Below are 26,675 nucleotides of genomic sequence, written 5' to 3' on the forward strand. Positions count from 1 at the left end.
CCCGCACACCCGGCCATATTTCCTGCATTTGTTGCATCGTGGACAACTCCAGAGGCACATCATCAGCCACCAACTGAGCATGTGCCTGGTCCCCTGCAGTCCTCCGACTGCTGGCGCCATGGGCACTCTCTGTCTCCACCAGCTCCTCCAGCGAGTGTGAAGTGCCCTCACTGCTGTGCCCCGGGACACTAGCCAAAGATTTAATTCCAACCGAGGTGCTAGTGTCTGCACTGGTGCCTGCCTGGCAGAGATGGTGTGACGCCGGTGAGACCTCAGGGCCCTCAGGTGTGAGAGGGGGCCCCTGCTGCTCCTCCTCCCGGCCCTGCTCCGATGATGCTGAAAGGAAGAACAAGGACATTGGATCAGTTAACGTGGGGGAAAGCCTACCTGCTGGGTTAAGTGACCAATGCCAACATGGCACTCACCCTTCCCGAGCACAACAAGTCATTGAAGCGCTTGCGGCACTGGACCCAGGTGCGCCGCACCACATCACGGGAGCTCACCACCTCCGCCACCTCCTCCCAGGCATGGTTGGTCATGCTGGGGGGGGCCTCTTCCTCCCATCCTCGGGGACCAGCACCTCCCACCGAGCTGCCACCTCCTCGAGGAGGCCAGCAAGGCAATCGTCCGAAAAACGAGGGGCGCAGTGACCTCCTGCCCTACCCTCCTGCCTGGCCTGCTCACCAGCAGCGCTCTGAGGAGCCCTTCCGCTGGCCACGATTCACAGCCTTTGAAAGGCAGCAGCAGCTTTTTAAAACAGGCCGCCCGGGTCACCATTGGACCCGATGGTTGTTGCAGTCCCACCACCAGCCCACTCCGACTGTCCTCGGGAGCTCTGATTCATGCTGGGCGGGTCTTAATTAGCCCACCCGCATATCCACGCCCACCCGCTTCTGCTCCCACTCCGCACCCCCTCCCCCCTTGCCCACCACCCCCAGCTAGCGAGAAAATTCTGCCCCTGATGTTTCTTATATGACCTTTTCATTGGCTTGTTATCTTTCCAGGAAATAAATGGAAACTAGGAAGCGAATAGGATGATCAATAACTTGCAGAAGGATTAATTTCAATTATTTAATTAGGCAAATGGCAAATTAAGTTCAACACTGATGAAAGCAAAAGTGAAGTTGGGTTGAAAGAAATGGGGTGGAAATGATCTACACCAGTGCAGGGTAACAGGTTGGTAGCCAACCACCAGCCCTCTGAGCGACAAAAGTATCTAATGAGGGGAATAGAATCAGCAGAAGGGAGATGTTCAAAGCAGCCAGGGAATAGCAGCAGATTTGATAACTTCAATATTGGAATCAATGTGCAGAAGATGTTGGAGACACAGGCCCAAATTTTTGTGGGGATGGAAGGGGTCTCTGACTTAGTCAAAATGGCGTCAGAGCCCTGATTCTGGATGTCTCACCCTAGAACCCAGCACCCACTATTTTCCCTTGGTGGAGGCAGGAGAGGTGAAGGTAGTGAAGAGGATGGGTCATAGTTTGTACTCTTTGACACAATTTTCATTAGCGGGATGCCCAAAACATGATTCGTGTGCTTTAGAAATTTCAGCAAAAGGATTAAAGTTCTTGGACTCAGTTGGAGAGATAGGGTAACCTTTTGGAGAGGTCCAAGTACTCTTTTGGCAGCCCTTTGAGGGCCCAGCCAGGCACACCCACATCCCATGAACAAATACATTTTAAAAAAGAGTATGAGGAGCCAAGGGTGGGAGCCATGAGTTGGCATGGATGGGGCATGTGTGTGTGTGTGTGTTAGGGGGTGGTGAGGGGATGTGAAGGGTGAGGGGTTCAGGGCTGTTTTTGATTCAGTCCCAGAGCACAATGTTGGCATATGGGCTATAAAGAGCCTTTTAAACAGCCCAGCTCAGCTGCCCAACTTCATTTCGCACCTACACTCCCCTCCACCCTCTCCTCTCCTGGAATGAAAATCAAACCATTTGGGGCACATGCCCTGAGTTGGATTTCCAGAGGTGGGAATTTTCCCGACTCCTGTACCCCTGACCCAGGAGCGAAAATTTGGCTCATAGGCTCCAATATTTACTGGGGCCAGGGTTTGGAACAGGGGAGGGTTTATAGGTAGTCTGGATTTTCCCAAAGGTCATGGTAAGCAGGGTTTCTATGGACAGGCTCTCTGTCAGGAAGCCCGTCCTATTGGCTGATCTCTCTGCCCACGGGCCAGTGTGAACATTCCAAAAAAGGCTGCAGTCCAGGAGGAGGGAGATTTCGTGAACGTTGGGTGCAGAGATCATAAGGGTGCATGCAGCATGTTTGGGAGGGTCAGGGATGATCATAAAGGGGTGGAAAATCAAGGGGTGATTGGAGAGAAATTGGTTGGAGATTGGGGAGTCAATAATTGCGAGAGGGGAGAGGGTAATCATGGGCAGAGGATCAATGATTTTGGGGTCAATCATGGGTGGGGTTCGGTAATGAAGGGGGATATCAGAGGAGATTGTGGAGGTGGATGTGTTCATAGGTTAGCGTGTTGTGCCTTTGGGAGATACCCCTGTTCCTCGGCCCACAAGCAGTGCTGGAAAGGCACTTACCTGATGAGTTTACTCCTTCTTTTCTCCTTTTACCTGTTGGGTTTATCGAGGCCCTGGCAATCCAGCTGACTGGTTAAAAATAGATATCCTGATAAAAAGGAGACATATTGCCTCCTTAAAAGGTTTTGACAATCTGCAAGCATATTGGTTGCCCGCCCTTTGTGCTATTCCTTTAAAAACAGAAGAGTTCAAACTAGGTTGTGCTGCAGTTTCAGATTTATAATGTTTTCATTTCTAAACCTGTCCAAATCCACCCATTTTTGAGGATTAAAATTACTCTATAGTTACATTAGTGAAGTTTGGTCTACAGAAACTGTGTTGAGCACTTGGAATATCTGTCCATTCTTGATCACCATGCTTTGTAGAGCAGACTGGTGAGGAAAGATAGAAAGTCTTAAACCTTAGATTATAGAAAGAAAGAACCTGCATTTGTTTGGTGTCTTTCACAACCTCAGGGCATTCCAAAGCATTTTACAGCTAATGAGGTAATGATGTACTGTTTGAAGTGCAGTCATTGTTATAATATTGAAACTACGGTAGCCAATTTATATACAGAATGATCATAAAAAAACAGCAATAAGATAATAAGCAGATCATCTGTTTTAATGATGTTGGTTGAGGTGTAAATATTAACCAGGACATTGGATACAACTCCCCTACACTTCTTCAAAATAGTGCTGTGAGACCTTTTACATCCACCTGCTGAGACACAGGTTTACATCTCATCCAAAAGTAGATTATTATATGGATACCAGTGAAGTATAAAAAAAGATTTATTAGAAAAATTCCTTGCTCAAAGAGTGATAAACATTTACAAGCTAATATAATAGTCAGGAAAGTTCAAGAGACAGTTGGATATAATGATGGGGTATTGGAGGGGAGACCTTCCACATTACAAACAGTCTTTTCCCATCTTGACTTTTTTATTTTGGTGTCATTGGCATTCTTTCATCGCCATGAGAAGATGGACATGCAGCAAATCCATTAGTGATGGGCTTGTTTCATATGGTGCACATTTTACTGATAGCTGAGAAAACTAAATCAGCAAAAGGCAAGTTCTGCCACAAGTGCTGCACATGAGGCATTATCTGGTGTTGTGGGCTGCTACTTTCAGTGTTGGGGCCTGTTACCTAGCTGTTGTAGCCACTGATCGTCATGGTGGTGCATGCTGGCTAACAGGTGACCTGGCCTTTTCCCTATGTTGTTAGCTAATGTCTCCCACGTGTGAAAACATTCATGTCATGCTTGCAAGCAACATCAAAGTGGGACTTTGGGTGGCCTGCTTGTCTTCCGGCTCTGTCTAGCTTCCATTACAGGATATCCTTGGGAATGTGCCCGTCTTTCCATCCCGAGAATGTGCCCGAGCCAGTGAGGTCGTCTCTGCTCAATGAGTGTGAACACACTTGGGAGATTTGACTTTGAGAGGATTGTCCCATTCGTGATTTTGTCCTTCCATGAGATGCCCAGAATGTGCCTCAGACTTTGAACATGAAAGTGGTTGAGCTTCCTTTCTTGATTGCTGTAAATCACTTATGCTTCACAGGATAAAACAAGTTGCTGAGAACACAGGCCTCATAAACCTGCATCTTAGTCCTAAGAGTCAGTTTGTTTCTTCCCCCCACCCTCCATGCATTCTGATAAAAAAAGCATCATATTTCAGTTTTCTTTTCTTTCCATCAATCTATTTTTCCATAGTTACTGGTGAACATTATGCTGAGAATTGACACAATCCTCCACACCATGAGTTCCCAATCTCGGCCATGCCTTTGGGTCAGGGGTTTTCACCAATAGTGAGAGGTAATACTTGTGGGTCATCCTCCCCAGTGGTCAGCCAAAGCATGGTGATGAGCACAGATCACCTGGTTACCCTCTCAGGTTAGGGTTGGTCCATGGCACAGGAAGACATGAGGTGAAAATAAGTGAAAAAAATTACAGAAAACTGGACAGGGTCGTGAAATCGGCAATTGCATCAAGCCTCATCACATACATGCCATAAACATTAATGCTGGACTCTTGCTGCAGAGTAAAGGGGACATTCTCTGAGGCTGTACCTACTGCCTGGCTCACCAGGGTGTAGCAAATAGCAGAGGACTGGGTTGTCTCAAGTGCCCAGTTGTAAAGGAAGTTGCCTCAATTTAAATAGAAAGGCACATACTGTGAACCATCCAAATCTCCACCAGTTGCTATGCCCAGAAGATCCATGACACTGGAGGTGAACTTCAGAATATCTCCTCTCACCTCACCAAAAGTCAAACATGTTCTTATTCATATTTTGTCTCAATTGAATCACCACACCTTCATTATTTCCACCAGTGAAAAACAGACCCTTTTTGTTGTTGTTCCTGTCTATAAGGAAAGAAAGAACTTGCATTTATATGGCACCTTTCAAGACCTCAGACTATCCCAAAGTGTTTTACAGCACTTGAAATGTTGTCACGGTTGTAATGCATGAAGCATAGCCACCAATTTTCGCACAGCAGTGCCTCCCAAACATCAATGTGACCCAATCAGCTGGTTTATTGTTATTGGTTGTAGGATAAATAATAACCAGGACATCAGAGAATTGCCCTGCTCTTTCAGAATAGTGCTATGGGTTCTTAGCACCCACCTTAGAAGGTAGACAAGGCCTTGATTTAACATCTGACCCAAAAGACAGCACCTCTGACAGTGCAGCATTTTGCAGCACCACACTGCTGTCAACCTGCATTTTGTGCTCAAGTCTCTGCCCTACAATCTTCTAACTCTGAGCCAGAAGAAGTGAACCACAGCTTTAAGAAACAATGAGAACTTATTGGGTGATCTTTCCTAATCTAAAGATAGTTGAGACTAGTTCTCACTGAACTGACCTGTTAGATACAAACAAACTGCATTATAACCACATTTCTGCTAGGCTTTCATGTTTATGGTAACTTTTGGCGTTTTAAAAAATGGCAAAGTGAGATTGTTTTGTTTAGCTGATCGAACACCCAGGATGCAACATGTAATGTGAGGCACATTGCAGTTTCATTCTTCCTATAAGACAGAATAATAAATACCAGAGCATTTTGGGGTACAGTAGTTTAGTGTTATAGTGTTATACTACAGGTCCAGCAATCCAAAGGCTTGAACTAACCATTCTGTGTACCCTGAGTTCAAATCCCATCATTGCAATTTGAGAATTTGAATTCAGTTCTTACAAAACCTGGAAATAAGAAGTTGGTGTCAGTAAAAGTGACCATGAAGCTGCATAATTATCATAAAAACCAAACTGCTTCATTTCAATCCCTTTGAGATGGAAACCTGCCCTCTTCATCTGGTCTGGACCATATGAGGCTCCAGTCCCACACCAATGTGGTTGATTAATACTGCCCTCGGAAACACGTTATTTTAGTTGTACTTGGGATGGACAATAAGTACTGCCCCTGACACTCACAGCCACACCTCATGATTGAAAAAGGAGTTATGAGTTTGAATCACAATGATTAATTGGTTTCAATTCCTTTCAATGGAACGGGACAGTGTTTCACAAGTTAATTCCCAGTTGGAGAACTTAACTGCAACAGAGTAAACCAGCTCCATGGGACCGAGGTGGAACATTCAGCAAAGTCATTTCTGTGGATTAGGCATGGAAAAGTCACAGGTCAAGACTATTCCTTGTGGGGCAGCACGGGGCTGGTTCGAAACTGTTGGCAGACCCAATGGTGGGCGGGTCAACAGCTATCAGGATTGCTTAATTTATTTTGTATGTGATTTCGAGTGAACATGGACTGGACTGGGTCTCGGTGCTGGGTCAGTGCCCTGGTGCTGTCCACCAGCGTCACTAGATCATATTTTCAACTTGGACTTTTAAGTTCATGAGATGTACCCATATTTCTCTGACAGGAGTGGATGACAGTAATGGGAAGCCATTCAGTTCATCCAAATATCATTGCACTCTGTTTACCAACCCCATCCAACTGATCCATGATTTTTATAGGAACAGTGAACATGCTCCAACTTACTCAACCTCAAAAACTCAACATTCTTCAGGCAACGAAATTTACCAGGAAAGCCAATCAAATGGCATACTGTTACTCAAATCTTCTGATGTGAAATAGCCAATGTAAGGTTCTGTTGCTACCCTATGCTTCCTTGTTTCTCATTATTGTTAGCCACTTGCACAGTGTCTTCAATTCATGGAGTGATAACTTGCTTCCCAATATTTATTGTGTGGTGACACCCCAGAAACTTTGCAGGATGAACCCTGCTCCTTGTGGAAGTTCCCTTGCCTCAATTTGATATTGTGTCCTGATGCTTGCTGATCGACAATAGCTCCCTGTCCAGAAATGTCTCAAATTCTTCATTTCAAATTTCTCCATGGCTCTGCCCTTCCGCATCTCTGTCACCTCCACCAGCTCTACAATCTTTCCAGATATCTGCACTTCTCCAATTCTGACCTCTTACACATCCCTGCTTTTAATTGTGTCACCATTGGCTGTGCCTTCAGCTACCTTAGCTCTAAGCTCTGGAATTCATGTCCTAAACCTCTCCAGCACTCTACCATCCTCTGAGATGCTTGTTAAAACTTTCCTCTTTGACCAAACATTTCGTCACCTCCCTTATGTGGCTTGCTATCACATTGTGTCTGATAATGCACCTGTAAGGCAGCTTGGGGCATTTTACCAGGTCAGAGGTGCTATACAAATGCAAGTTGTTGTTCTCATCCTTGGTGAGAAGAAGAAATTGCCAAATGGGGAACTGAGGGCGTGAGATCTTCATCCTTTGCAGTGTAAACATTTCTTCAATCTTTGTGGTTCAACCAACATTCTACCCACTGGAGTATAAGCCTCAAACACCACATATCCATTAGATTATGCACAGGTAGAGGGGTTCAGTGGTCATGTCCAACTACCTCCCTGTTCGTTATCACTATTATTTAGATTAGATGGCAACTGCTCCCTGAGAGCCGCCCAATGTTACCCTTGACTTGCTGGGCTGTGTTGGGTTCTCAGTCCCTCCATTGGATGAGATGCTGCGTGACAGTAAATTGTTTCCCCCGTGGGTAGGAGCTCCCAACTGATTGGCATTACCTGTATCCCATCAAGTGGGCACAGCTCAGGATTGAGATTGCCAGTCACACAGTGAGGGCTTTCCATCCTCCAAGAAAGCAATTATAATTGGAAGGATAGTGTAAATACTTTTTAAAAATTCCATCAGCAGTAGAAAAAAAAACAGGGTAACAAAATAGCAATGGAGCCACGTCCCAAACATCAAGGATTTTGCAAGGTTTGGTTGCAAAAGGAATTTTTGATGTGAAAGAAGGCATTTTGAAGGATTAAACAGAAGCTCGCTGTCAGGAAGTTCCAAGTTTCAAAGCATTTGACACTCTGCAGTGACCTAAAATTCGTCATCTTCATTGCGCGCTTTCGGTTTAAATCTCAGTGTGTGAATTGGGCTCTCAACCAATTTCGGGAGGTACATTGGTCGTCGCTCAAATCTCTTGAAGCTCATTCGTACACCATCACTGTGCCTTCGAGGCAGCTGATCCAGCTTTGCCAAATGCGCCACATCAATAGAGTACCTTCTCGGTGACTTAAGGATCCAGTTCGAATGCAAACTGTGTTCACTGGTGCTGGTGGCAACTTGACACAAAGAAGATAGAAAGGGAAGCACAGTGATTTGCCATTAACATACAACCAACTGTCTGCTACAAAAAACCAACACTGAGCATTTATAAAGCACCTTTAACATATTAAGACATCCCATGGCGCCTCACAGGAGAGTAACTGGGTAGGAATTGACTGAGCCACTTAAGAGATTTCAGGCCAGATGGCCAAAACCTTGGTCAAAGAGGTAGGCTTTAAGGAGGAGAGAGAGATAGGAAGTTTTAGGGAGGGAATTCCAGAGTTTAGGGCCCATGCAGTTGAAGGCATGACTGCCAATGGTGGAGAGATGAATATCTAGCAAGAGATCAGAATTGGAGGAGTGCAGATATCTCAGAAGGTTGTAGGTCTACAGGAGATTACAGAGATAGGAAGAGGTGAAGTCATAAAGGGATTTGAAATCAAGAATGAGAATTTCAAAATTGAGGTGTTGCCAGATAGAGGCCAGTGTAGGCCAACGAGCACAGGGGTGATGGGTGAATGGGATTTGGTGCAAGCAGTGAAATTGGTGACACTAATTTTATGGAGATTTCAAGGTAACAGGCTAGCCAGGAGAGCATTGGAATAGTCAAGTTTTGAGGTAACAAAGGCATGGATAAACTTAGGAACGACAGCAGGTCATTCAGCCTGTTCAATTAGATCACAGTTAATTTATGTCTTAACTTCATTTACCCTCTCTGCTTGCACATCACTTAATACCCGACCGAACAAAAATCTCTTTCTTCGTCTTAAAATTTTCAATTGACCCTCGGCCTCAACACCTTTTTAAGGGAAAGAGTCCCCAGATTTCCATTACCTTTGGTACGAAGAAGTGCTTCCTGACATCAGCCCTGAATAGCTTAACTCTGATTTTAAGGTAATGACCCCTTACCCTGGATTAACTCGGAGAAAAGCTTCCAATTTTTTAACCATCTTAAACACTTGATCAGATCAATATTTGTTCAATTACTGTTTCCTCTATTGAATGCTACTTTTTCCCTTCTCACCTGTTCTCTGTTCTACAACACAGTGCTCCCTAAGAGAGAAGTCAGCGGGTAATCAGCTCCCAAGCTTCTTTTACATTATAGCCTGAGATCCGCACTGCCCTGTATTCTTCCTCATTCACAACAGCTGGTCTTCCTGTAACCAGCGTGAGGCGCTAAGCTGGGCCAATCAGACCACTTGCGTTCACAGAGTGACATCACATGCAGCGTGCGACTATGGCAGTGTTGCACTGTCAACACCGAAGCATGTGGCGGCAGAGCATCTAAGGGCCCCAGGAAAACCTCCCGGCAGCCTGGAAGACCCAGTTAAACTTCCTGCATTTTTCTGAAGGCCAGTCCTCCTGAAGGCCGCAACCCTCACTTCTCCTATCTGTCCACTGAGGTGGATGTAAAATATCTCATGCCCCTATTTGAAGAAGAGCAGGGGAGCCCTCCCTCATGTCCTGGCTGATATTTATCCCTCCGTCAAAATCGGATCCCCACATTTGTGGGGCCTTGCTGTGAGCAAATTGGCTGCCACATTTCCTACATTACAGCAGTGACTACAGTGTGAAGTGCTTCATTAGCTGTAAGGCATTTTGGGATATCCTGTGGTCATGAAAGACACTATATAAATGCAAGTCTTTCTATTCCTATCTTCTACCTTCTTCTACCACCACCAAACCCCCCCCCCCCACCCCCCCCACCCGCCCCCCACCCGCCCCCCACCACCACCGCCCATATTTACCTGGCAAGGTGGTCACTACAGCGAGATGGGTGGCCTGAAATTGTAGCCAGCAGAAGCATGTGTTGCTTGTGGAATACTCAGATGAGGCCTGAGGCCTAGGCACAGGCTAGGATCCACTTTACGTCTAATTATGCCCTAACTGCTATTTTGGGATATCTCTGCGGGCGTTCCTGGGCTGCCTATCAAATCCGCCACCATGGGCAGAATTTTACAGCCCCCTGCCGGTGGGTTTGTAGGCGGTGGGATTGGGGGTGGGGTGGGGGGTGAGGGCTGCAAAATTCCCTGGGTGGCCTTCCCGCCTTCTCCGATCTGTGCACGGTTTTATGTGGGGTGGACGAGGCCTAGGGCCAACTGAGGCCTAGGGTCTCACCCCATTTGAGGCTCTTAAGTGACCAGTTATTGGCCACTTCCTACCAAGTCTCAATTTTGAGGTTGGTGGGAAGAGTTCAGGGACAGGGGAAAGCCTAGCAGATCATGGACTGCAGTTGTTCAAGAAGGCAGCTCATCAACACCTTCTCAAGGGCAATTCGGGGTGGGCAATAAATGCTGGCCTAGCCAGTGATGCCCACATCCCATGAATTAATTTTTAAATATCAGGCCTTGGACAGGAAAGGGGTGCGCCACTCATAAGGGCGCCCTTTCCATATTGGGGGACCCCCCAACCCCTGGGGCCTGTCCCCCATGGGTCCCCTCATCCCCAGCCTCTATATCAAGACCCCCAACCCCTTCCCCCCACCACCACCACCACCACCCCCACCCCCCCACCCACCAGGTCTCTCCTCTCGTCCCTGTTGGGAGACTCCTCACACTTACCTGGTCTCCAGGGCTTAACATCTGGGGACTGTTTGTGGTCTCACTCCTGGCCACTGCTACCACTGGTGCTGCTGGGATTACAGAGCTGTTGGCCAATCAGATTGGTAGCTCTCTGAGGTGGGACTTCTGCCCAAGTGAGGGGCAGAAGCCCTGTCTCCAGCCAACTAACTTGCTCAGAGTGGAAAGGCCATCCAAAAAATCCTGCCCATGTGCATCTCTGATTTATCCAGTGGACAACTGGTGGAGGTAGGTCCTGTTCTAAGCTGCAGTTAGGCCTCAGAAAAATGGCAAAGTGTCTCTCTTTGGGACAAAATGGAAAAGCACAAGAACTAGGGATACCAACTCTGGTTGGATTTATTGCTGGAGGTTTCATCAAAGGGCACCTTTCTTTGCCATCCCTAATGCCATTATAGCTAATAAATAAAAGTGTTGAAAAAAAGCACCACTTATTTTACACCCATCCAATTCCCGACAAGTCACTGGGTAACAATGACAGGAAGGATGTTTTTTCCACGATGCAGTTTTATTCAACATTTCAGAGAGCCTCCAGCTGTCTTTCTGACTTGTCATGGAACAGGGTCACAGTGGTCAAAGAGGTAGAATTTCTCTTCCGTTCCCTGCCCCTTTCCCCGTATTCTTTGAACACTCTTTTTTAAAAATACACATCCAGTTCCCTTTGGAATGGGGGTCACCTGATGTGGAAAGGGGGCCCTTGAGAGTGGCACAACCCGTTCCCACTCCAGGCCTGAGCAGGTGATTTTTGTAAAAATTCATTCATGGGATGTAAGCACTGCTGGCTGGGCCAGCATTTATTGCCCATCCCTAACTGCCCTTGAGAAGGTGTTGATAAACTGCCGTCTTGAACCACTGCAGTCCATGATCTGCCAATGATCTGGAATACCTTCACCATGCTGCTTTTTTGCAGCAACATTCTCTGCTAGATGCCATAATCGATGGTGACCTTCATCACCAGGCTGGGTGAGTCAGCACCACCTATGGCCAACAGGGGCAGAAAATCCAGCAGGAACGAGGAGTTGGGTCTGCCATCAAAGGTCACTCTAGTCCAAGCTGTAGCCTTAACCGCCATTAGATATGGGTCAGAGTCACATTAAGAAACTTGACTATTTCCATTGGTACAATTCTGTTTCACTGGCATCTAGGTGAAGGGGGCCTAAATGTGTTGCCCCCAAGCAGCGCAATGCAACTGGAATTGAGGCCACAGTCAGAAGGGTCAAATCTGAATATTGCAACAGTCAGATCAGATGAAGATATTAAAAAAAAAATCTCAGGACCCAGACAATGTTCATAGACCAGTCAGGGCAGAATCGTCCAGTCCCATTGGCGGACAATATGGCCAGAAGGTCAAAAGTTGGTTTGAAGCCATTGTGAAACCGGTTTGCAATCGTCTGCTCCGACTATCAATGTTGGGAACTTAATTTTAATGCATTTGCATCTCACTATTAGGCCCTCTGGACAGAATCATCCCCCCCACCCATCAAATTTACCCCCCCACCCACCATGTCACTGTGAATTCAGCTTCACAACTGCCTTCAAAATGTGTGCACCTGGCGAGCTGAACGTCAAGGGGAGCTCAGAAGGGAGTGCCCACAACCTCGCATCACCCGAAAGACGCCAAGAGAGAGGTGCCGCTCATTCGGGAGAGACACTGACAAGTCGCTTTCAGTGTGGTGCCAGGGATCCTGTGCAGGTGAGGCCAAGGGATTGGGTGGGGGGGTGGGGGGGGTGGTGTGCAAGGCAGACTGATGGAAGTATACAAGCAAATGCTTTGTCGGGGGCAGGGTAGGGAAAAGGAGGTTGAGGAAAGTGGCCACGCAAAGCTTGTCAATAGTGAGCATCCTGCCGCAGCTGAGACCATTAGGCAGCAGTTCCATTAACATGCTCAGACCTCTGAAGCTTCTCTGCCCACTCAAGCAACACAAAAGCATGAAAATGCCACTAAATGCTCCAGAACTTTTCACCCCTCAGGTGCAGGCTGCAAGTTAATGTGCGTTCATTGGGCAGCAGAACAATTGGCCGACTGGGGAAGTTGTACAATCCCCTTGTGAAAGGTGCCTCTGGAGCAGTCACTGGTGGAGGTGATTACAGCTCTTTGCAATATCTTTGTTAAGGTTTGGACCAGCATTTTTTATTCATTCAAGTGATATGGCTTCAATGGCTAGGCCAGCATTTATCACTCATCTCTAATTGCCCTTGAGAAGGTGGTGGTGAGCTGCCTTCTTGAATCGCTGCAGTCAATGTGCTGTAGGTAACCCACAGTGCTGTTAGGAAGAGAGTTCCAGGATTTGGACCCAGGGACAGAAAAGGAACAGCGATATATTTCCAAGTCAGGACAGTGAGTGACTTGGAGGGGAACTTCCAAGGTGGTGGTGTTCCCATATGTCTGCTGCCTTTGTCTTTCTAGATGGTAGCAGTTGTGGGTTTGGAAGGTGCTGTCATAGGAGCCTTGGTGAATTCATGCAGTGCATTTTGTAGATGGTACACACTGCTGCTACTGTGTGTCAGGGTGGAGGGAGTGAATGTTTGTGGATGGGGTGCCAATCAAGTGGGCTGCTTTGTCCTGGATGATGTCGAGCTTCTTGAGTGTTGTGGGAGCTGCACTCATCCAGGCAAGTGGAGAGTATTCCATCACACTCCTGACTTGTGACTGTAGATGGTGGGCAGACTTTGGGGAGTCAGGAGATAAGTTACTTGCCACAGGATTCCTAGCCTCTGACTTGCTCTTGTAGCCACAGTATTTATATGGTTAGTCCAGTTCAGTTTCTGGTCAATGGTAATCCCCAGGATATTGATAGTGAAGGATTCAGTGATGGTAACACCATTGAACATCAAGGGACGATGGCTGGATTCTCTCTTATTGGAGATGCTCATTGCCTGGTACTTGTGTGGCACAAATGTTACTTGCCACTTGTCAGCCCAAGCCTGGATATTGTCCAGGTCTTGCTGCATTTGGACATGGACTGCTTCAGTATCTGAGGAGTCGCAAATGGTGCGGAACATTGTGCAATCATCAGCGAACATCCCCACTTCAGACTTTATGATGGGAGGAAGGTCATTGATGAAGCAGCTGAAGATGGTTGGGCCGGGGACACTACCCTGAGGAACTCCTGTAGTGATGTCCTGGGGCTGAGATGACTGACCTCCAACAACTACAATTATTTTCCTTTGGGCTAGACAATCCTAGCACAACCAGCGGAGAGTTTTCCCCGATTCCCGTTGACTCCAATTTTGCTAGGGCTCCTTGATGCCACACTCGGTCAAATGCGGCCTTGATTTCAAGGGCAGTCACTCTCACCTCACCTTGGGAGTTCAGCTCTTTTGTTTGTGTTTGAATCAAGGCTGTAATGAGGTCAGGAGCTGAGTGACCCTGGCGGAACCCAAACTAAGTGTCAGTGAGCAGGTTATTGTTCAAGCTAACAGTGCAGCCTTGCAGTGTGGGTTAGGAGAATGCCTGTGCCTGAGCTGAGAGCACAGCATGCAGTCCAATGGCCGATGCTGCCACCAATCGGTCAAGTGGAGTGGGACGGAGGTGGGTGGGGTTTCGGTCAGCCAGTGAGTGCACTACACACTGGCCATCCAAGTGGTGACCAGCACTCTCCTGAATGCATGAAGGGGCCTTCAGACTTAACCAAGAGAGGCTCTTACGGCACATATGCTAACCCACCTGTCTCTCTTTGACCCTGCAGGAGGAGAACATCAGGATCATGTAGCCTGGTGATTTAGCGGTGTGCCTCAGGGCTTACAGGGAGCAGAGAAGAAGGAGAAGTGGTGGTGTCTGGCTCAGCAAAGGGAGGAGCACCTCCCTCAAGATGAAGGGGCAGCAGGGCCTGCTGTGTACGCAGCTGAAGATCCACAGAGAGCCATCGCTCGTAGGAGCCTCGCTAGACCCAGGGTCTATAGACTGCACCTGTCATTCCAGCAGATGACCGAGAACCAGCATCACTGAAGACTGCGCATGTCTAGGGAACTGGTCAGTCACACCTGCCATCTTATTTGGTCACCAGGATTTGACAACACGGAGATATGGAGGGCATCCACTGCCAGTGGCTGTGAAAGTGACCGGGGCGCTCAATTTTTATGCCAGTGGCTCCTTCCAGGGCTCCACAGGTGACCTGTGTGGGATCTCACAAGCCTCCACACACGTGTATCCAGGACGTCATGGACGCCATCTTCGCAAAGGCACAGAACTTTGTGTATTTTGCCCGGGATCAGGAAAACCAGGAAGCAAGAACGCTGGGATCTCCGCAGATCTCTGGTTTTCCACAGGTGCAGGATGCCATCGACAGCACTTGCTTGGTATTTAGATCTCCGTGGCAACAAGCAGTCAACCACGTCAACTTGCTGAATGTTCAGCTGGTCTACAACCACCACAAACACTTCCTCAGATCTGCGCATGATTTTCAGGGACCGTCCACATCGTTAGCAGATCTCAGATCCCTGACATCTTCCAGGATCCACAGAGACTGCAGGGTTGGCTCCTCAGGGTCAAGGGCCACCCACAGAGGACGCGGCTGATGACACCCATGTGGCGGCCTCAGACTGCATCAGAGAGATGGTATATTGAGGCTCAAGCTGTGACTCAGGCTTTGGTGGAGCAAATGATAGGCATTTTGAAGATGAGGGTCTGGTGCCTCGACAGGTCCGGTGGAGCCCTACAATACAGTCGCACATCCACACTCTGGTGCTGCAACAGGGTGGGGGGGATGGGGTGGTGGGGGAACCTGCCTGAGGAGAAGATGGAAGAGCTGCATGTCTCCTCCGATGAGGAGACCATCAAATGGGATGCTGAGGCCCTTGAAGGCGAGGATGCCGGCGACGAGGCCTTTGCACTGGCAGGTACACTCGGGAGGCTCCCATAGCAACCGGATTCATGGAGGAAGATGATGACGAGATGCAGTGAGGACAGTCCTGACCTCCTCACCTTACGCCTGTGATCATTTGATTCCTGTGTGGCTGACAGCAGCGCACATACCCTCAGTGCTCAGACTCATGTCATGGAGACACAGCGGAGACCCTAATAATCTCTAGACTCCAGGAGGAAGATGTTGACAGGCAGAGAAGACACTCCATAGATCTTCACATTGCCTCTGTGAATGTCTGACTCCTGTCTGGCTGAGGGCAGCTCGCTTGTGCTCTGTGATCAGGCTCATATCATTGAGACACAGCCATGAAACTTTAAATGCACCTGGTCCTTTGTCAGCCTTCAGTACCTGACCCCCTCAGGACCACACCCTCATCGGACACAGATGCTGAAGAGACGGGGGCTAGCTCTGCCTCATGAGTGCTGAGAGCACACAGAGAGAATGATGGAACACTGTGACTCCTGCCCACAAGGTGCAGGTATCACTAATGTGTCCAGTGAGTGTGAGGCCAGACCATCACTTTGCTCTGAAGGTTACACACTGCACAGGGAAGGGGCCCTGGACTGAGATACCTGCCTTTATCTTGTGCAGGAAACAAGATTTCACATCCAAATGACATGAACACTGCTCATTGTAACAAGGATCCATAGGCAAGGGGACATTCTTGGGAGTTTATTTACAATAATGAACATTATGTACAAGTGGTTAACACCTGAGCCCACATGGTGCAACTAGGGGGTCGTCCAACCCAACTATCTGACCCTCTCCTGCGGCTATGTTCACAGCCCAGTGTCCCTGGAGAGGGAGCATGCGGTGTCCACCAGCACCATCAAGGCTTTCCATGCTTGGTGGGCACTGCGGGGATTTGGGTGTTTTATTGACCACCTTAATCACATTTTGAACTAATATTGGTAAGTTTCCTTTAAATTTTGTCAATGTTTTTGCAGTTTCCCTTTAAGGGGCTGCCTTTTAATTTGTCCCTGATTTTGTTAATTTAGTTTATTTGGTTTTGACTCAAAAGAGTTACCTGCTTAACCTTCCTAACCCTGCAGCTACATCTTGGTGGTCCCCCCGACATCCATAGCGGAGATGGAGGCAGCCTGCTATGTCCTGTTGCCATTGATGACTTTGGCAGGCTTCCTCTGGAGGGCCAAGACATGGACGTTCCTGGCCTACTCTGGGTATCCTGCTGTGGACCAGGTGCACCCTCCTCGGCCTGTGGAGCTGGAGGTGATGAGGTCACAGGAAGAGGGGATTTGGATTGGCCGGACATTCCCGGAGTCAACCCAGGGTGGATGGCCCTGAGGTTTTGAGCTGCTGGTCCTCCTCCTTATGGGTGCCCGAGGGCCGCTGGCTGACTCCTTGAGGAGAAGGGGAAGTTGGAGTGAGGTTGAACTGCCCCCCACCCCTCTCACATTGACACTGCTGGAGGCCAACTATGGTGTCAGTGATGGAGTCCGGCAGGGCAGGACCTATGGCCTGGACCAAGGTCTCCATGGAAACACCATCCTGCCAGTTTGGACTTGGTGCATTGGCATGCTGGCGCTATCACCTCAGACTGAAGGCAGATGGACTCCTCCATCGCAATCTGAGGAGTACACCAGACATCCCTTCGTGATGTTCCTGTGATCGTCTGTGCAGCTCCAACAACTGATTGAGGATTGAGTCCAGAGGCTCATCATCTGACTCAGACTCAGCAGATTCCTTGCCTCCGGCAGTCCTCCGAGTGACAGTGATCAAGGATGTCCCTGCCTCCGCCTGCTGTGGAGCAGATTGTGTGCTGTGCTCACTAGATTGTGATCCTGAGACTGCTCCACATCTAGATCCTAGAGGTGTGTGTCTCTGCACTGGTGGCGGGTGTGGGTGAATGCCGTGATGCGTCTTCAACAGTGCTGCCCTCAGGGTCCTCATCCGAGGCGCTCTCGGCTCTGGGGTCAGGGTCAAGGTTGCCTGACGGCTATGTGTCAGATGTGCCTAGGACAGAAAGTAGAGATTATTAGTGTTTGGCAGCCGCATTACACACAGAACAATGGACTCAGAGCAGCGTTGAGAGAGGGAAGTTGTGGTGCAGGATTCTCACATGGGCATTCACCACCAACCTCACCATCACTGCATGACTGGTCGGCGTCCTCTCCAGCCAGCTCCAACGCTCAAATGTCAAAGAGTGTGAGGACCTCTGTCCAGCGCTCCACACCTGATCTGGGACCTCTTCCGGCAATTACATGTGATCTTGTCCTGCATAAAGACAGATGGAGAGAGTGTGAACAAGGCATATGCCAAGCTAAAAGAGAAGGATGCCAGGCATGCATGTGTGCTGACTGGAGCCATGGACAGGATGAGGAGGTAGTCTCCAGAGGAGATGAGGCCAGATGGAGATGTGAGGGTGTGTGTGAGGGAGTGAGTGGTGATGTCCCTTGAGCTGGCAGTGAGTGAGATGCCAGTGAATGTGTGATGGGCTTGTGAGTGGGTGAGCTGAGTGATGAGATGGTTGACTTACCCTGGCAGTCCTGGGCTGCAAACATGGTGCACGTGGCTGCAGTTTAAATATGGCATCCGCAGTGAGGAAGCGGCAAGGTAAAGGCGAGGTGGGCAAATCGGAGGCTGCCCGCCAGTGATCCAGCATGCTTCCCATGTAGGCATGGCGCAAAAATCCACTATTACGGCCAGCGGGCAAAATGTCTTTCCTCGTGCCCGCTACCACATTTAGTGCAAATCTAGGATGATTCCTCCCTCAGTTTTGCTTAAACATGTTAAAGCTTCATTGTTCATAAGTTTATTGCATAATAATATGTTATGGACCAAACCTTCCTGTGTTTCTATCTTAGTACTGTAGCATCATGTAAGGGGTTAATATACACTTGGAAGTGAGGCCTTAGATCTATTGAACAGTTCCAAGACTCCTTGGGCCTTCACATTCATAGGGCTATGAAGCATAGTAATGTAGCTTTTGTTTTCTACTAAGATATACTTACTAACAAAATCCACATCAAGGTGCGTGTCCTCTGCAAGTTGAACTTCAAGTTTGCTTTCCTGATCAAAATCTGCGATAACTGAATCAAAGTATGCTAGTGTGTCTGCTTCTGCTGGTACTGGTGCAGGATTAGATTTGTCTTTTGGTTTCTGTTAAATAAATAAATAACAGCTTTATTGACATAAGTATGGAAAAAATTGCATCTTTGCCAACAAAAATGCTAACTGTATACAGGAAGTGCGTAATGGATAGACTGTCACTGGAATGGATGGGCTCTTTAAAAGGTGAAAGTCCTTTCAGACTTAATGATTGTTTTGATACATTTTAAATTTTGGGATAAAGTAGAAGGGAAGATTTGCATTTATATAGCATCTTCCCAAACCACAGGTTGTTCAAAAACACTTTATAGCCAATGAAGTACTTTTGAAGTGTAATCACTGTTGCAATGTAGGAGGCACAGCAACCAATTTACACACAGCAAGCTCCCACAAACTGCAATGTGATTGTGTTCAGATAATCTTTTTTTGTGACTTTGATTGGGGGGTATTGACCAGGACACGAGGGAGAACTCCCCTGCTCTTCTTTGAAATAGTGTCATGGGTTCTTTCCCATCCACCTGAAAGGGTCATGGAATCATGGAAATTTACGGCACTGAAGGAGGCCATTCAGTCCATCATATTTGTGGGAGCTGTCGAGTTTAATCCCACTTTGCAGCTGTTAGTCTGTAGCCCTGTAGGTCATAGCACTTTACGTTTGTTTTAAATGTGATGATGATTTGTTTTAAATGTGATGTTTTAAATGTGATGTGTCTCTACCATCCTTCCAAGCAGTGAATTCCAGAACCCCACCATCCTCTGGGTGAGAAATTCTCTTTCCAATTCCCCTCTAACTCTTCTGGCAATTGTTTTATATCTATGTCCCCTAGTTATCAATCTCTCTGCTAAGGAAAAGAATTCCTTCCTATCCACTCTATCTAGGCTCCTCATACACTTACTAAATCTCCCTTCAGCTTGTTCTGAAGAAAAACAACCCCAGTTTATCCAATCTTTTCTCACAGCTAAAATTTTCCAGTCTTGGCAATGTTCTTATAAACCTCCTCTGCACCCTTTCCTGTGTAACCACATATTTTCTGTGATCTGGTTACCAGACTGTACACATTACTCTAACTGTGGCCTAACTATGTTTTATTGATTCCTAGCATAACTTTCCTGGCATTATATTCTATGCCTTGTCTAATAAAGGAAAGAATCCCTTCTACTTTATACCACCTTATATACCTAGGGGTAGATCCTACAGGGATCTGCAGACATGCATTCCAAGGCCCTTGCTTCTCTACACTTCTCAGTATCCTATCACTTATTGTGTTCTCCTTTGCCCTGTTCACCCTCTCCAAATGCATTAGCTCACACTTCTCCAGGACGAATTCCATTGCCAGTTTTCTGACTCCGTGAATCTCATTGATAGCCTTCTGCTGTTTATAGATTTCCTCCTCGCTACCAACCACATGTTCAATTTATACAAACTTCTTAATCATGCCCCCAAATCTAACTCATTGATATAAACCATGGAAAGAAAGTGACCTTATACTGAGGACTATGGAAACCACTGGAAACAATCTCCCAGTCATAAAAACACCCATCGACCATTATCCTTTACTTCCTGCCACTGAGCCAATTTTAGATCTAATTTGCTACTTTTCCTTGGATCCTGTGAGCATTTAGTTTCCTGACCAGTCTGCCATGTGACACCTTGTCAAAAGCCTGGTTAAAATCCATGTAAAATACATCAAATGTGCTGACTCACAGTCCTCCTGGTAATGCCACTAAAGGTTCAATCAAGTTAGTCAGACACAACCTTCCCTTAATAAATCCACATCGACTGTCTTGATTAATCTGTTTTTTGAAATGACAACTAATGCTCTCACTATATTTTTCAATAATTTGCCCACCACCAAGGTTCGGCTGACTGATTTGTAATTACTCGATCTATATCTTTTGCCCTCTAAAAACAATGGTACAAAGTTAGCAGTCTTACAGTCCTCCAGCATGTCAGCGCCATACCTGCAGTCAGAGAGGACTGAAAAATGATGGTTAGAGCTCCATAATTTTCTTCTCTGCTTCTCTTATCAGCCTGGGGTGCATTTCTAACAATTTATATACTTCTCAAGATGTAAAGGCCTTAATATTACGTTTGACTTACCCAATATTTCATAGCCCTCCTCCTTACTACAATTTCTGCATCGTCCCTCTCTTTTGTGAAGACAGACTCAAGATATTATTTAAGAATCCTGCCCACATATTCCACCTCCACACACAGATTATCATTTTGGTCTCTACTAGGCCCTACTCTTTCCTTAGTTACCTTCTTGCTCTTTATGCATTTATAAAACATTTTTGCATATTTCTTGATTTTACTTGCCAATATTTACTCATTCCCTCTCTTTGCTTTGTATTTCTTTTTTAATTTCACACCTGAAATTTCTGTACTCCTTTAAGTTTTCTGCAGTATTGAGCTCTCAATATCTGACATAAGCTTCCTTTTATCCTACTCTGTGTGCTTTTTGACATCCAAGGAGCTCTAGAGTTGGGAGTCCCACCATTTTCTTTTGTGGGAACATAGTTTTTCTGAATCCTCGTTATTTCCTTCTTCATTTGCCACCCCTCCCCCAATACCCTGACACTTATTTACTTTCAAGTGGCTGTTTCCAGTCCGATTTTACTAAATTATGTCTCATCTCAGTATTGCACTGGAGTGTCAGTCTGTGTTTTGTGCTCAGCTCTCTGGAGTGAAACTTGAAGTCACAGCTTTCAGACTCAAAGGTAAGAGTGCTATCCGCTCAGTGATAGTTGACTAAAATTCTGGGATTTGATTTGTTACTTTATTGATGGTTGTTCATTGATTATTTTTTTGTTCAAAAAAAATCTAGAAAAGTAATATTTTGTTTAAAGAGATAGTTGGAACAAAGTGGTTTTTGATTAGCCTTAATATTACCATTACTAAAATAACAACCAATCAGCTTGCTACTTAGAGATGTTGACCACTTCCTTGCACCCTAAGGGCACTATGCTCCATGTACAATGCCAAGTACAAAATGCTTGGATACATAGAGTATAACCCTTTTAATGTACTATTTCCCCTTTCTAATGTGAAGTGAAATAAATTCATAAGAACTATTTAATTTTGTTATGTATTTGTTAGCTACTAGAGATAGGAAATAAATTCTGGCCTTGCTAGCAATGCCTATATCCCAAAAATGAATCTTAAAGAATGTAATTTTTGAAAACTCTGATGCAGGAAATTAGCCATCCAGGTGCCTGTTTTTCAGGCGTTAAACAGATTCCTAAGGCTCCAAAATGGCGGACAAGAAATGAATATTCATTACAAGGCAGAAGTGAAAAAGACAAAAAACAGTGTGGAGTGCCCACGCATGAAACAGGCATTAGACCCTCTACACTTCAAAATAAGGAGCCTCACCTGTTTAAGGGCCCCTCTGCCAGCTGCACTCAGGGAAATCAGATCTCTATGTGGCCTAATGGGCAGTTCTTAAAGGGACAAGATCGGGCTAATAAAATATACTTGAATATGGAGCTGGGAGGGACAGGAGTGTCCCTCCCTGTCAACTCAATATTAAAACTATGCAGGCTGCCACTGGCCACTGCTTCCCCTGGCACAGGCAACCACCACTCTACTGGTCAGTCACGTCAAACATTAAAATCAGTTCACCTGAGATGAAACACAGCGACCCAGGTCATACAGGGCAGCTGCAAAGGATTTATAAACCAAAACAATAATATTACACAGCCCCATTCATAGTGACGAAACTCACTAAATGTGAATGTGGGTAGCAAGATTGACCCTATAGTATTATAAAGCTATCTTCAACATGTGCTTTCTTTTAGAAAAGTTGCATACTGGGAACAAAGTCTTGCAAAATTACCCCTTAAAATGAAACCAAGTGTACAATGTCAAAGCTGTATTATTTTTACATCCGAATGACATTTAACCATCTAATAAAAGATTTTGGCCTAGAATTTCAGGCAAAGTTGGGTGCTGCAGAACTCAATTTGGCATTACCAAAGTGGCTCATTCACCATTTTGGTTAGGGCAGGCTCTAGTCATCCTGAACACTCGTCGGACACAAGCATTACGCTTACTGGCTATGAAAATCAGTGGTCTGACACCTATTTCAGGCCCCTTTGTGATATTGCTTCATGACTGACTGCAGCTTGCATTGGGTGGGCTGTGGTCTTTCTCCTCAGGCACATAGCAGCCAAGTTATTGTGTCCTTAAGGGACTGTTGGGAGCTGCCACCCAAAGATGCAGTTAAGGTTAACCTTATTTACCTGAATGTGAAGACAGGAATGCTCTTCCTGGCTCCACATTAGAACTATGCAGTGCTGCTAGACATTTTTAAAAATTCTTCCATGGGATGTAAGCATCGTTGACTAGACCAGCAATTTTGTTCACCCCTAATTGTCCTTGAGAAGATGGTGGTGAGCTGCCTTCTTGAAACATTGCAGTCTGTCTGATGTAGGTAAATCCACAGTGCTGGACAAAGCTCACACCTACTGATTTGCATCCTCCGCTCTCCCACCCCACCCCACACCCCACCCCACACCCCCCACCCGCCACCGCAACCCACTGTGCATCTTTTGCATCTTTTGCTCCTACTTGAGGGCCTCAGTTTAACATCGCACCCAAAAACAGGCACCTCTGATGGTGCAGCACTCCCTCAGTACTGCGCTGAAGCATCAGTCTGGATTATGTGCTCAAGTCTCTGCAGTGGGGCCTGAACCCAAAAAATTCTGACTTGTTGACAAGGGTGCTACCCAATGGCTGAGTTCCTTCCTATTACAGGCAGTTGCTAGATCACAGTCACATTGATGTCCTGGCCTTTGTTTGTCTGGAAGCATTGGAAAGAAATTTACCATTGTCTTTTCCTCTAATTGATGGATAGAGCAAACTCCATGAAGCAGCTGGTCTTTTCATGTCCTTTTCACATTGTTGTTTAACTGGCACCAATATTCGCAGCGACCTGAAACAGGATATCACTCCAAATGTGTGTACTTTTTTCCAGTTGGAAATCTCAAGGTAATCTAGTTTGGTTGAAAAGGAAGCAACCCACAAGCGTCAATGGAGCCACTACGCAAAGATGATTTAACCCTCATACATCTTGCAGGACAAAGCTGACTAATGAGTGTTTTAATATTTGGCACATGTAGCCTGTAGTCCCTAAAGACAAACTGCTATACATTTTAAACATATCTGACTCAACATCAATTCCAGTTAAGTAAAGAAAGAAGGACTTGCATTTATATTGCTATGATACAGCAAGTGGTATTTGCCAGGCTGACCAAATCCACAAGGGAAGCTTGGCCAAGCTATCACAATGGTTTTGCAATTTGTGTTTATTACGAGAAGGCTTGTGCACTGAACTCAGAAGGAGTCCATTAACACCTTTAGAATTTTTTAAAAATAAATTAAAACATTAACAAAAGAATAAAGCACATACACAAGATTACAGTCACACAGTTGCTTAATATTAAAGCAATTCCCAAAATTTCTAATTAACCAGACTCCTAACTACACACCCCTTTAAGGCAACAGTCCAAAAATAGATTTTAAATTTATAGTGACAATTCAGCAAGGTTACCACAAGCACTCATTCGTGGAAGTGGAATTCCAAGGGCTTTTAACACAACTTTGGTTACTGGGACAGCAGACTTCTGCAAAGTGGCTTGATGCTTTTCTCCAAGTCTGTTTCACATTGTGTATCTTTCAGATATTACACGGCTACACCACACACAACCTTCCATCCTTCTTTAAATATATTTCTTCCTCTTTAATCTGTAAATACCATTGTACCAACATGTCTTTGGAATTTACTTTTCCCATAATATAAAAAAGCTTTTATGTTATCATTATGGCCAGCACTTTTGGGGAAAATCAACATAATGACTTTGCCCTACTTATCTTGCCAGTTGTAAAAATCTTATGTCTTATTTTAAAATGCAAATTTCATTCACACCCTATCTGCTGACTTTACCCCAGCTCACTCATTAGCATTTCAAATGCTTTTTTACACCTAACTCTTTTGATACTTTAAACCTTGCAGTCTATCCATCTCTAATCTAACGAAATCAGCCACACACACAACCATAAACAGACACAAGCCTACTTTACAAAATCCCACAAAAAATTTTATAAAAGATATGATTGTTTCATGACAACACATGAGGTCTTTCACTAACTCAGCCCATTGAGTTTTTTTTTAATCAATGTAGTAATGTAGGAAAATGTGGCAACTAATTGTACACAACAAGATCCCACACCGGCAATGACTGGATGGTCTGTTTTGTATTGGCCAGAAGAAGACCCCTTTGAATAGTGTCACGGAGTCAGGTACATCTACCTCTATGTAGATCATCTAACATTCATGTACATGTTAAAAGGGATAAATGGTAAAAATGGCAAAGTTTCCTTTTTGCCATCTGTCTCATTTTATTAACCAATATTATAATTTCAAACAGCTGGGATGGGATTAAATTTGTTATTAGAAATTCAATCCTTGTTCAGTAAGGAGGAATGTTAAATACTTACTTTGGAGGTGTGTTTGGAGGCTGACACTTCCTTGCCAGATTTGAGATGTTTTGTTGATGCAGAGGATGGATCTGGCTTATTCTCCTTCGGCTTGTTGAGGTTGCTGACTGCCCGGTATTTTTGGCGCAGAACTATCAGATCCTGTAGGTATTGTAGGCAGTCCTGTGTCCTGGAGAACATCCAGACCCGATCTTCAGCCTTGATGTGGTAGATAGAGGAGTCCACACTGATTGCACTCTGGCTCCGCTTCAAAGAGCTCCCCAGGTTTTGGTGACTTTCTCCAATCAGGTAGAGGGAGGTGCTGCGGACCAACCTGATGCCAGACTCTTCTCTTTGCCATTCTTTATTTCCTTGAGACTCACCCAGTTTTCTTTCCACTTGTGGGCGGAACAACAAGTTCAGTTTCTTCAACATGGTCCTGCTAGAGTGTCCCTGTCACGTGAAGAGTCAATGGCTGATCTACAATGGCATCCTCACAGGGAGTAGCTGAACCTTAGTTAGCAGTGCGCTTGCATCAATGGGTTTATCATTTCGACAGGCCTTTTAATAATAGGCTTCTTTTTACATTCCCAATGTGGGTAGGTGGTCATTTAAAACATCATCCGCCCAGGAATCGTTTTTCCAACTTCAGCCCTCGATAATCAGATATATTTGGCCATTATTATTTTTAACAAAAGGCCAGGAGCTGACCAAGGTCCTGAAAGGACATTCAGACCCACAGAACTCGAAGCAGCCCAGCATTAAAACGGTGCCCCACAGTCCCTGCTCCCGATATACTCGGATCTGCATGTATAGGGATCAATGTAGAACTCAGTAAAGTGGCAGGGGGCAGCTGATTCTCCAATAACACAAGCTGGAGAGCTGAAATCTGATAGTATCTCCTCTGTCACATGAGCATTTGGGCTCAAGTATCTCCCTTTCCCAAACAAAAGCTTTTACCTACGTCACCCAATCAGATATCATTAATCCAAATAGTATCATTTAGGAAAAATGGGGGCACAGCCTGGTACAGTAATGAGTAACTTAAACATCAATATTGACAGGTATTAAAGGACAAGAGGTGCAGGAGGTAGCATACTGTTTTATACTGGATCAAGTAGGCTTAGAAAAAAGCACAACTCTGTGCACCAGTTCTGAAAAGAAATAAGATGTAGCTATGTCTTGGTAATGTCAGCACTGAACATTTCAAAAGAACTGCAGTAGTGTTAAATCATGAATGGGATTAGATAAAGTTACCGTTGTGTGGGACTGCCTGTTTCTCAATGCACAGTCCAGGAACTAACGGGGCTGGGTTTCATTTATTGTAAAAAGTAGAAAAGAGCAACAGGATTTTCACTTTTCTAAGGAATCCTGTAACTCTAGAAACAGAAGACTGGACTCTAGCCAAAGCGAGAAGTTATTTTGAGCATGCTGTGTGGGGTTTCGTTAAAGGCTATTCCATGAGGAACTCTGGCACAATCCTTGGTGGGTCATCACAAAGGGAATTTTTAACACAGGGTCACACCTCCACTTAGCATCTTACCAAATTAGAATGA

General features: G+C 45.8%; 1 protein-coding gene across 1 annotated transcript; it reads right to left on the reverse strand.

Moving 5' to 3' along the window:
• Positions 1 to 7,900: 7,900 nt before the first annotated feature.
• On the reverse strand, positions 7,901 to 25,554 carry LOC121290489 (uncharacterized protein C13orf42). Its single transcript, XM_041210926.1, has 3 exons — positions 25,141 to 25,554; positions 18,542 to 18,689; positions 7,901 to 8,145 (listed from the first exon to the last, which is right to left on the reverse strand). Exons 1-3 carry the CDS (start codon positions 25,552 to 25,554, stop codon positions 7,901 to 7,903), a joined length of 807 nt encoding a protein of 268 aa, XP_041066860.1.
• Between the last annotated feature and the right edge of the window lie 1,121 nt (positions 25,555 to 26,675).

The sequence above is a fragment of the Carcharodon carcharias genome, chromosome 18, assembly GCF_017639515.1.
Source record: "Carcharodon carcharias isolate sCarCar2 chromosome 18, sCarCar2.pri, whole genome shotgun sequence".
NCBI lineage: Eukaryota > Metazoa > Chordata > Chondrichthyes > Lamniformes > Lamnidae > Carcharodon > Carcharodon carcharias.